Here is a 12,322-nt window from a genome sequence, read left to right on the forward strand (position 1 = left end):
CACACACACACACACACACACACACACACATTAAAGTTACAGTCAATAATAACTTTATTGCTATGTCACAGCATCTTATTTGTCTTTGAATTTTGAAGCATTAAAGAGACAAAAACGACTTTGTTAGGGCAGGAAAGTAGGGAAAGTACTTGTCACTGAGAATAGCCTAGGGACAAAGGGGGACAAATAACACAAATTCAAGACATTGAATTGTGAGGATTCCACATGGCTGAACTGGGGTTCTACCCCTTGAGGAACAACAAAGCATCAGAGAGGACCATGGAAACTAAGAATCTTCCAGCTGTGTTTAATGTCCCTGTCCTGTGTCACCTTCCTATAACTCCCCAGTCTTTTCTTCTGCAGCTTTCTCCACATCCATAAACTATAGACAGACTTTTTTATCATACTAAAGTATGACACTTCAATTTCCTGCATATGTCTAGTTATAATGCTCTACCAGACTGTGGCCTCTTTATGCTATGCCTGTCTCAGTGGTTAAGAGCACTGACTGATCCTCCAGAGGTCCTGGGTTCAGTTCCCAGCAACCACAGAGTGGCCCACAGCCATCTGTAAGAAGATGGTTGTGACACCCTCTTCTGAAGACAGCAACAGTGTACTCATATGAATAATAAATAAATAAATCTTTTAAAAATATCCATTAGTTTAGGTTGTAAAAGTTGATTACATGGAAAAATCCAAAGCCAGTATGGTTGACTTTAAAAAAAAAAAAACAGGAAGGAATAGAAAGTTCAAAAAGTTAAAGTTGATTCAGAGACGTGGATCTGTTTCCAGGTGATGGGAAAAGATCCACAGGCAGGGAAAGGATTAAGGATGAAATCACCAGCATCGGGTAGGCCTGCCTGTCCTATACTTTGGGTTTGGTGATGTCCAATAAAGATCTAGCAATAACAGTAAGAGAAGAAATGGAAAGGGAACATGGGAAAGGAGACAGGGAAAATTAGCTTTGGAATATGACACTGTGGGAAAGCCAAGTATCTGGTCCTCTAAAGTTAACATGACCACAGGTCCCAAATAGCAATACTGATAGCTCCTGAATATTCAGCCCAGCACACAGGAATATTCTGAACATTACAAAATCTGACATGCATTACATGTTATAGAAAACTATACCTGAGGTCTTCAATTTCTTTAATATAACTATGAATCATGTTACTGATCTCTTCATTCCCTTCACCTGCAAGATAAAATAGGAAATGGAAATTTTATTTTAAAACAAAGACTCCAGCATTAGAAGTATAGCTCACTGGCTTAGCACTTGCCTGGCCATGCGTGAGGCCCTAGTTTGGAAAGTTAGTATCCAAATAAAAACACAATTCCTACAACAAATTTCCTACCTTGAATTGCATGAACCCAGATCCTGAAGAAAAAATATTGCAAAGGGCACATGTTTTGTTTATGTAGGAATTTATTGATTTTTAAAATTAGGTATTTAACTTAAAATGATAGGTTATATATATCAAAGTTCAACATTTCAATTCCAACTATTTAGAGTAAATAATCAACACAAAGGATGTGTCATATCCTTCTGAAGTTAATCTCCCACTGACCCCACCCTAAACACGTACCTGCTCGGGCAAGAACTTGGTTGGCCTGCTCACTGACAAGCTGCGTGATTCTGGCCCTCAGCGCATCAACGGTCTCCTGCATGGCTTTTATTCTTACACGCAGATTATTATTTTCAGTCTGCAGCATAGCATTCTCATGAAACATGTCATTGATGCTTTCCACGCCTTCCTCGTCAATTATTCTTTTACCCTTGAAAAGAACCCCCCCGCCCATTGGTTAATACAGGCCTTAAGTACACAAGAGTTTTCTTTAAGGACAACCCCAAGATCACAGTTCTAGAACCAGCAGCCTTTTTATCCTCCCAGGCCCAAGGCAAAAAAAACCCATTTCCTTGGACTTCAATCTTTCACGGTGCATTAGCCAGGAGAATTAGATTGAGTAAGGAGCCTTTTGAAGAATTCTAGACAGTCTGACCTCCCGAAGACTACCTCCAAAGCAAATACATGCAGCCGCTCCAACAAGTCAAGACTGTGTTCATGACCCAGGCCTTCAGTCAGTCAGAGAATGCAGTCGGTGCTTTTAGCTTACTGTTTTGTATTCCATGAGCTCCATCTGAAGGCGCGTGATCTCGCTCCGCAGCGCGTTGATTTGCTGACTGGCTCTGTCTTGATTGACCATCACCTTGTTCTTGATATTTCTAGCTCGATTGGCGTACTTCAGAGTGTTTAACGTCTCCATGAAATCCCTGTCTGAAGGGCTGACGCATGCTATCATGATGGTCTGGCTGAAAGTTACAAATAGCGGTTTGTTGTACAAATAAAAACCCAGTTCTGAAATGCACATTTTTCAAGTTCCTACCATTTACATAGCATCTTCCTTCGAAGATCATAAAAGACTGATGTTACTAACTTACAAATAAAGTCAACCTTAAAAGCCTTCATGATTTAAGACCATCTTAACAAAAGGGTTTTGTTAACTTAGGTAAGGCAGGAGAGAAAGGGTATATATTATGTTCTTTGATTCACAATACCTTGAGAATGTATGAGCACATACATTTTTTTATTTTTTAATTAGATATTTTCTTTATTTACATTTCAAATGTTATCCCTTTCCTAGTTTAGTCTTCGAAAATCCCCTATCCCCTCCCGCCTCCCCCCCCTCCTCCCCAACCCACCCACTCCCATTTCCTGGTCCTGGCAGTCCCCTATACTGGCGCATAGAACCTTCACAAGACCAAGGGCCTTTCGTTCCATTGATGACCAACTAGGACATCCTCTGCTACATATACAGCTAGAGACATGAGTCCCACCATGTGTTTTCTTTGATTGGTCATTTAGTCCCAGAGAGCTCTGGGGGTACTGGTTAGTTCATATTGTTGTTCCTCCTATAGGGCTGCAAACCCCTTCAGCTCCTTGGGTCCTTTCTCTAGCTCCTTCATTGGGGACCCTATGCTCGGTCAAATGGATGACTGTGAGCATCCATTTCTATATTTGCCAGGCAACTGGCATAGCCACACAGGAGACAGCTACATCAGGCTCCTGTCAGCAAGCACTTGTTGGCATCTGCAATAGTGTCTGGGTTTGGTGGTGAGCGCATACATTTATCTCTGGATACTATGTAAACTTTTTTTTAATTATTAGATATTTTCTTTATTTACATTTCAAATGCTATCCGGGAAAGTTCCCTATACCCTGTAAACTTAAAAAAAAAAAAAAAGATTTATTCATTTTATTCATAAGAGTGCACTGTTACTCTCTTCAGACACACCAGAAGTGAGCATCGGATCCCTTTACAGATGGTTGTGAGCCACCATGTGGTTGCTGGGAATTGAACTCAGGACTTCTGGAAGAGCAGTCGGTGCTCTTAACCGCTGAGCCATCTCTCCAGCCCCCTATGTAAACTTTTTGAGGCAGGGCACACAATAATTCTATTATCACTTTAACTATAAATATGGCATGTTGAAAAAAAAACTTTTTTGACTATTTAAGGCTTTATTTTTTTGAAAAAAAAATCATTCAAGTATGAGAGCTGGAAAGATGGCTTCACTGCTAAGAATACTGGCTGCTCGGGCAGAGGGCCAAGATTCAATTCCTAGCACCCACACATCAGCTCACAATCCTCTGTCACTCCTATCCCAAGGGATCCAATACCATCTTCTGGCCCTCCAGGGGCACTGCAACCAAGTGGCAATCAGGCATACACGCAGGCACCTCACACATACACGTAGAAAATAAATTTAAATTTTTTAAAATTGTTTTTAAAAGTTTTTCCTTTCTACTGACATTTTGGCTCGATTCAGCTATGACTCTCATTCAAAATGCAATGAGACTCAAACAAAAGAAGCATATAGTATCTCCCGACTTTTCACAGTAGTAAACCATCATTTGTGGCTGACTACTCAGTTTGTTATTTGACTTCTGCCCAGACTACACAGGAAAAGAACGGAAATATGAGACATGCTAAACTGGCTCATCAAAATGGAATAGTCAAATGCTTATATACCCCAGCTATTATGTCTGTCAAGGAACCACATGAAGGTCTTCCTGGACACTTGCAATCCAATTTGACATGATATAAGAAGAGTCTAGTGCTGGCACTCTTTCTCTAACTCCTGATCAACCACTAAGTGGTCAGCACTCCTTGCCACAGGCTCCGGATACCTTTGCAATGATTCGAGCTTCTGTCGTCCGTAGAAGCCTCGCAGCAGCTTATGGTATCCTCATGAAATGCAACTATTTATAGGGAAGCATGCCGGAAACCTGAGGCCGGACAAGGGTATTGATTTGTGTTTTAATGCCACTGTTTCTTGGCATTGATGTCACTGCCAGTTTAAATGGAAATGGCTCAGTCAGTAATGCGCTTCCCACACAAGAATAAGGGACTAAATTTAGATACCCCAGCAGCCACTTCAACGGACTTGCAATCTCGGCACTTGACAGGTAGAGGCTTGCTGGACAGGCCATCTTGCTGATCACTGAGCTCCAAATTCAGAAAGAGACCCTCTCTCAAAAACTAAGGTGGTAAGCCATTGAGGCAAATGCTCACACCCATCTCTGGATGCACCCAAACTCAGGAAAACATGAACATAATTAACATATCAAACCTTCCTTTAAAGACCCAGTTCACCCACCCTGATAGGAAGGTAATGGATGGCAATTGACCCTATTCAGTAATCTCCTTAATGGTTTCCTTCCCCCCTCCCCCCTCCCCCGCCCCCTGGGAATCTCAGCTGTGTCCTACTGAGCCTTCTTCGAAGGATGTTCCCAGTTGTTGAGGAAGCTGAAGCTGATGCAGGATAGCAAGTACAAAGCAACCTGAGCCGCCAAGAGACCTTATCTCAAAATTACAGCAAATGAAAAGGTCGTGTTCTAGAGCTTCTCTCCTTTTACTTTCTCTCTCTCTCTCTCTGCCTCTCTCTCTCTCTCTCTGCCTCTCTCTCTCTCTCTCTGCCTCTCTCTCTCTCTCTCTCTCTCTGCCTCTCTCTCTCTCTCTCTCTTTGCCTCTCTCTCTCTCTTTTCGAGTCAGGGTCTCACTGTATGTCCCTGGATGACCTGGAACTCAGCTTTGTAGCTGGCCTCGAACTTACAGAGATCCACCCTCGTCTGCCTCCAGAGTGCGAGGATTAACGGGATGCGCTACCACAGAAGGCTCTCCTACCAGCTCTTACTCATTCCTTCCTGTCTCTGCTGAAATAGCGTTGAGCATTCTGTCAGCAAACACTCCGCTCCACTGGACCTTTCCTCTGCCCCCTGCACCATTAGAACATTTCCCTCTTGTCCAGTACACGATTGCTGGTATTCCCTTCACACAAACGTTTTCCATACTTCAGACTCTAAAGGCCTGAATGGGAGGGCCCATGAGTTTAATTCTTCAAGGTACTTCCAAATATGTAGCCCGGTATTTTGACGTGCCTTAGTTCTCAAAAACGCTGTTGTATTATATAAATAGATGCATAAGTAAGTATGATGTACACATGCTTTGGGGAGATCGTTAAATTGAGACAATGTGTGCCTCTCTAGCTATGATCTGATAATGAAAATATAGTAGGCAATTGAAAGTAAGGACCGATGGGATGCTGACTAGAGGACGACCTGAAGTGCGGTCTGCATGCAGCACCGCTCTGCAAAGCACTTACTACACTCCGATGTTACAAACGGTAAGGACCGAGATTGAGCATGAGCACGTGTAGCACCTGAACCTCCTGTCACCAATGAACTCAACTCACTGACGACAGTGAAGACCAGCACAGATCCATGCGGTGAGTCACGCATAGGGCAAACAGAGGACAGTTACGGACGGTAGTGGTCAACTAGGAACTGGAAGGCAGGGAGGCTTGCATTTCACAAATATTTTGAAAAGCACTAAGACCGGGGACTAATTAAGTAGGAACTATGAAAGTCGGGAAGGAGAGGAGCTGGCTAGCATTGATTAAGGAAGGGAAAAATACCCTATATTAAACAAAACTCAAAGGTATATGTCTCAAGAACTAGTTTGCTCTAAGCAAACATCAAAAAATGTTTACTTTTATAATTCTATTTTTAAAGAAGTACCATTAACTTAGAAGAAACTATTGGTAATATGGTGATCTGTTTCTTTCAGGTGTGCAGTATAGCATACCATAACAATACATGTGGAGGAAGGAAGGGCGGGAGGAAGGGAGGAAGGAAGGGAGGGAGGAAGGAAGGAAGGGAGGAAGGAAGGAAGGAAGGAAGGAAGGAAGGAAGGAAGGAAGGAAGGAAGCAAGGAAGGAAGGAGAGGAGGGAGGGGGAAGGAGAGAGGGAAGGAGGAAGGGAGGAAGGAAGGGAGGGAGGAAGGAAGGAAGGGAGGAAGGAAGGAAGGGAGGAAGGAAGGAAGGAAGGAAGGAAGGAAGGAAGGAAGGAAGGAAGGAAGGAAGGAAGGGAGGGAGGAAGGAAGGAAGGGAGGAAGAGAGGGAGGGAGGGAGGGAGGGAGGGAGGAAGGAAGGAAGGAAGGGAGGGAGGAAGGGAGGAAGGAAGGGAGGGAGGGAGGGAGGGAGGGAGGGAGGAAATTAGAAAATGTTCATTGGGCTCAAAAACAATTTTTACTTTGTTATGAAACCTAGATGGATCCTGAAAAACATACGGAAAATACTAAAAACAAGTTTTAAAATATGCAACCAAGGAAGCCATATTGCATTCAAACATGCAACACATTTAAAGAGAGAGAAGACCAAGATTACATAAAAGGAAGAAATATTTTAAAACGCTGCTGAATTAAACACAGCTCTTTTTCTAAGGCAAACTGATTTTAAACCTAAATTCAAAATTATTCAAAAGTCTTTTTTGAAAAATTGCAGTCCAAAAAGAGACTTACTTAATTCCCAGATTGTTCATTGTGTGGCCTCTACTCAATAAACATGACTTTTAGACCACTAAAAGCATAATAAAGGAAATGTGCGGAGCATGTTTAACTTGTTGAAATAGGCTGTGAATGAATTCAAATGCCAAAAAAACCAAACGTTTCCATTTACACAGTCAATGGAGGAGAAAGAAGGGACTGTGTAGCAGAAGGAAATGTTTAGCCATGGAGTCCTCCAGTGCAAAAGTTTAGAGGGGAAGAGAGTACAGAATCCCACAGCTCGTCAGCAAACGCCCTGCATTTCACTCAACTGACATTTTCTGACAACTTTCCCAGCATAACAAAACAAGTTCCGACCTTAAACTTTGTGGGAAACTGTCGATAACATTTAAACGACTTCGTGGTAACTTAGAAGGTTTCACTTATTACCAACAAAAATTCTTTTGGCGTCTCCGTGTGCGAATCAGAATCGACACTATTGTCGAACGAGCATGTATTGCTGATTTCCTTTAAAACTTATGCGGTGTTCAATAAATCACCAAACTTCCCCAACTTTAACTCATCAATAAAGTAGAAATACCAGCACTACCCAAAGAATATTATAAGTACTACCAGAATTATCATGTATAAAATGATTTACACATTTTAGGTATCTGTCACTTTTTCGTCCTATTCATTTGCTTTAAAATAAAAGCAGTTCTTATAAATCTTACAGATAACACTTTAAAAATGATGTGTAATCTAAACCTAGAACACGGATGGATACATACCTGTTACCCCCCAGGGAATCCTGCAAGAGTCTTGTCAGCTTCGAGTCTCTGTAAGGGACGTGGGTGGCTCTCTTGCTCTTGTCCCCCAAGGCGCTGATTACATTCCCAAGAGCCAACTGACAGAGAAAAGGAGAGAGGGGGAAAAATCGTATGTTTATTAACTAGAGCGCTTTGAACTAATAAGGACAGCCTGTAGGAAACAAGATAAAAATTAAGAACCCCGTGTTTGGATTTAATTCACATTTGTATTTCCAAATACAAGTAAGCTTAGTAATGCATGTGTTACTCATTGCCCTTAGAGTCCAGAGATTTTCCTTTAAAACATTAATGCTTAAAGACTGACTAAGTCTGACCATGCCTGGAGCTCAGGTTACATCTTCAGGGAACTACTCATTCGTATTATGAATTTTTCTCAATTTAAATCAAACGTTTACTAAGTCCCCAGCTCCTTGAAAGTTTCCTGCTATAATACAAAAATGGTCTATGTGGCTAATACTTGTCATAGCCGCAAGGAAAATATTAGTGTCATTTCCCTGAGTAAGGATTCACTACACAAGTAATACTGACTTTAGAAATATATATATGACATGATATGTGTTCAATATCCAACTTTATAAAAGGTAAATCGTTAATATTTCTATAGCTATACTTTCCTGCCATGAACGGGCTGGACTCCATGAGGAACACATTCCACACACTAATCATATCAGCTTTCAGTCATGAGACAACCAGAAACATGGAGTGTCAGGGCCAAGTCATCATCTGGCAAGTGGCATGAGTCATACTGTATCTCGGCTTCTTTTTCCAGAATCTATGGAATTCAGTACTGGCCACACCAAAGTTCAACAGCCTCGACGGGAAATTGAGCAATGGATTTTGTCCCTTTCGGGACACGTGTCCTAATCCATCTGAGACAACATTCAAAGTGTAGGACTCAAGCCTGACCATGAGGGAGCCTGTCCGTGTGGGCTTTGATATTGGGAGATTAGGGTCTCTCTAATAAGCTTCACTGGACAGTTCCTAACAGAAATGTAATCATACTGGGATCAATGGACACTGGTTAAAAACAAACAAACAAAACCCCTAAAGTTTGGAGGTCCCACTGCAGGACAGGAAGGATCCAAGTAGGAGCATGTGACCAGGTGTCACCATCACAGGGATTTAGCAGTGCTGTTCCTTACATGGGAACAGATATCTAATTTTATAATGAGGAGAGCAAGAAGAAAAGGCATGCAAAAGAGTGTTCTAAAATATTTTCTTGCACATAATGAAACCTGCTAACTCAACCACAAGGCGTTTGCCTATCAAAATACCACTAGGTGGCAGAGTATTAAAGTTAATTCCTAATACAAACTATTTTGTAAAAAAATGGATAAAATTTGGACAAAATTCCAACAAAATAAATCAGACTCGGAGATACAAGAACATAATAAAAATAAACTGTTAAAAAGCTTTCGAATGATCCACACAGTCAATAAAACCAGCGTCACAAAATGTCAACCAAGGTGGCCTTTGTGTCTTGGCCAATGAAATACTTAACTTTAAGGGCTTGCTTTGAATGTATGTTTTCAAGTGTGGAAATAAGTTTTAAAACATTGTTCCCATCTGTCAGCTTTTGCACATACTAGAAAGGTTGAGCGAGCCAAACTAAGACATAAAAAAGCCCGCGACGTGGGGGTGGGGTACAGACAGTGTAGTCAGGTCAATGTATTACTGTTGCTTTAGCCTTCAAGACAGTGAGGAAGGATTTCCATGAGATATATTGTGAATTACAGCAGAGAAAAGGAAGTTGGGCCTGAAAACGTATGTCTATAACTCCAGGATGGCAAAGTCTGAGGCAGGAGAATCATTGTGAGGCGAGCCTGCACTACTTATTGATCACCCAACCAACCAAGCTAAACAGAGAGGGACAGCAGAGAGGGCACATGTCTCTTGTGGTCTTACAAGCCCGCAGTTGATGGAAATGCCCTCTTTTGCTCTCTCGCCTGTAGCTCCGGTTCTCTTCAGTCTTTCCGACCCCGCCAGATCAACAAAGTGAAACTTCGCAGTCAGCGTCTCAAACTCGTTCATTGGCGATGATTCGGAAATCAGCTTGTTATCAGTTGTGTTCTCCTGAGATGGCGGGAGATAGTCCAAGATGCCTCATTAATGTGACATCAAACACCCTGTAACCTTGTCCCCATCTGCCCCCTTGCACAGCTGGAGAAACAGTGGCATCGCCATGCAAGCATCAATGAAAACATCAGAGAAAAAGGTTGGAGAGCAAGCTCCAGCTGTACTGAACTAAGGCTCTGCTGATGAAGGAAAATAGACAAACAGCCCTCACCACAAAGAGCCTAGAGGATGACCCCTCCACTTGGTCATTACAAACAGATATTCAGTATTTTTGTTTGTTTTCCAAAGTGTTACACAATTGGTCAGCTTCCTTTAAATAAATAACAACAACAACCAAAAAAAAAGGAAACTAAGGAAGAAAAAAATAAAATAAAATAAAACTGGATCAAACTCCTCTCCAGAGATGCATAGGATGTACTGATCTAAAGGCTGAACGTTTAAGAAACAAGAACTCACAGCATCTGCTTGGGGACACACTCTGGTTTGACACACGTGAATGGTAAAGATGGCGTGTGAACGAGAGCTCTGTACATTCATCTGGGTACTGGCCGTGGTGCGCGAGAGAGCGCCCAACTTCAGACACTGCATCATCTGCAACGGGGAAGAAAGGCTTCACTTGACACACAGGCACCAGCCAACCTTCTGTCTGAGCTGCTGGCTAAAACCCACTGTGCTGACAGACATAAAGGAAGATCTCTCATCCTATCTTTTTGTTACAGACCATCTCAGCTGAACTTCTCAGTACAATGGTGCATTCTCCTTTTTTTTTTTTTTGACTAGGAGAAAACACTAAGTCCCATTGTCCATCCTATGCTGACATTTACAGCTTCCACTCCAAACTGTTACAGTAGAAGGCTTTGGTACAACGGACTCCACAGTAATCCGGATCAGTTAGGCGTCCCTGTTTAAGTTTTTTCTTCTCATTTTTTTAAAGATTATTATTTTTTTCTTAAATGCATCCCTATAAAAGCCAAGACGCAATCCTAAACCTCACAAGCAAAGAACAAATGGATTATAACCTCGTACTTCAGCACAGTTTAGCCCTCTGTAGCTCTGGCATGTGAGCTATACACACACTGCACCCAACTTCAGACATCATCTGCCAAGGATGACGGCCTCTCTCGGTGTTGTTATGCTAAAGAATTAGCAAGACACAAACGTTATACTAAGGAGTTAGCATCAGCATCCCATTAAATTCATTTTGGCATCAATTCATGTGTCAGTGTGCGTGCACACGCGTCATACATAGTATATGCATAGGATCAGAGAGCAACATTTGGAAGTTTGGGGATTGGTTTTCCTTCCATCATGTGAGTTCTAAAAAAATGGAAGTCTGGGCACCAGGTTCCTGACACATCTTACTAGGACTCTCATACTTTTATAATGATGTTCTTTTAGGGGAAAAAAGCACAAAGAAGGCAGACAAGATTTTTAAATCCATTGTACTGAACGAAAGCCATTTTACGTATTTATCTTGACTGTTCTATCAGTAATGACAATTTTGAAAGCCCCTACGCTCTATTTTAATAACACAGTCACCTCTGGTTCTGTATTCACAGTGCGTGTTGTGACGCCCACAGTATAAATTCCTCCAGTTGAATCTTCATGAATTCTTATATTTGATTTTTTATTTTTTGCATCAATATCCCGAGTGGTATCAAACAAGTCAAGGACCTCTTCATTATAGAGCTGTGGAAAAGACACATTAAATGGTTAATTCTATCGAAGTGGTTCTGTGAGCCTCTGACATGCTTCAGGGTATCTTCAATAGACTCGACAGCCCTCAAAATGACAGCTATTTCTTCATATAGCTATGAATTAGTATATGATCACAAATTTATGAATACTGAAGGGAAAGTCAGATTTAGCTATAAAAATAAAGAGGAAATGACGTAATTGTAACAAACAACCCAGGCACAAAAGCTAAGATGACCTATGACCACTCCTCAAGACAGAAGCAAAGACAAATAAGCAAGCTTGAGCCAGTACGGCTCAGGTGCAGGCAATGCCAAAGGTTAGGGCAGAGATACTTTCTATTTGGGGGAGAAGGTTGGGGTTGGGGTTGGGTGTGAGGTCTCACTAGAAGTAGCCCTGGTTGCCTGGGACTTTCTGTAGATCAGGTTGTCTTAGGAGGGTGGAGTGTGTCACTGAGTATCCCGACCAGGCTGCCCTTGAACACACAGAGGCCCTACCTCAGCATTTCAGATGCCGGGATTAAAAAAAAAGGTCGGAGATGCTAAGAATTTTCCAAGTTTTACAATTTCAACCTTAAAACCGTATTTCTTTTTCCTTTTATACTTATCCTGTTCAGTGTGTTTAAAGACTTTACTAAATCTTTTCTCGTTCATTAATGTAAAAAAAGATAGGTTCTATTGTGACACTTCACATATGTATACAATGTAGTTTAGGCAAATATTCACCTGCTTTCTCCTTCCCCTGCCCCTTCCCCTCTCCCTCACTTCTATTTCAAAGCTTTCCCTTCCTTTTTATTTATTTATTTTTTTGCTTTGTTTTTTGTTGTTGTTGTTGTTGTTTGTTTAACAAATACAAAGGAACTCTGTTACTCTATCTCTGTGGGTCTGGCTTATTCCACA

General features: G+C 41.6%; 1 protein-coding gene across 20 annotated transcripts in view; it reads right to left on the minus strand.

The window, feature by feature from the left end:
* Kif21a (kinesin family member 21A) overlaps positions 1–12,322 on the minus strand; it is a 116,876-nt gene that overhangs the window by 50,228 nt on the left and 54,326 nt on the right. For all 20 annotated transcript variants that reach the window (XM_029469631.1, XM_029469623.1, XM_029469625.1 and 17 more), the window contains exons 4-10: positions 11,268–11,417; positions 10,185–10,319; positions 9,558–9,725; positions 7,614–7,729; positions 2,116–2,311; positions 1,587–1,776; positions 1,132–1,195 (exon numbers count right to left, since the gene is read on the minus strand). In XM_029469631.1, the coding sequence (XP_029325491.1) occupies positions 1,132–1,195; positions 1,587–1,776; positions 2,116–2,311; positions 7,614–7,729; positions 9,558–9,725; positions 10,185–10,319; positions 11,268–11,417 (1,019 nt within the window). The remainder of the gene's footprint in view (positions 1–1,131; positions 1,196–1,586; positions 1,777–2,115; positions 2,312–7,613; positions 7,730–9,557; positions 9,726–10,184; positions 10,320–11,267; positions 11,418–12,322) is intronic.

This window comes from Mus caroli, chromosome 15 (assembly GCF_900094665.2).
Source record: "Mus caroli chromosome 15, CAROLI_EIJ_v1.1, whole genome shotgun sequence".
NCBI lineage: Eukaryota > Metazoa > Chordata > Mammalia > Rodentia > Muridae > Mus > Mus caroli.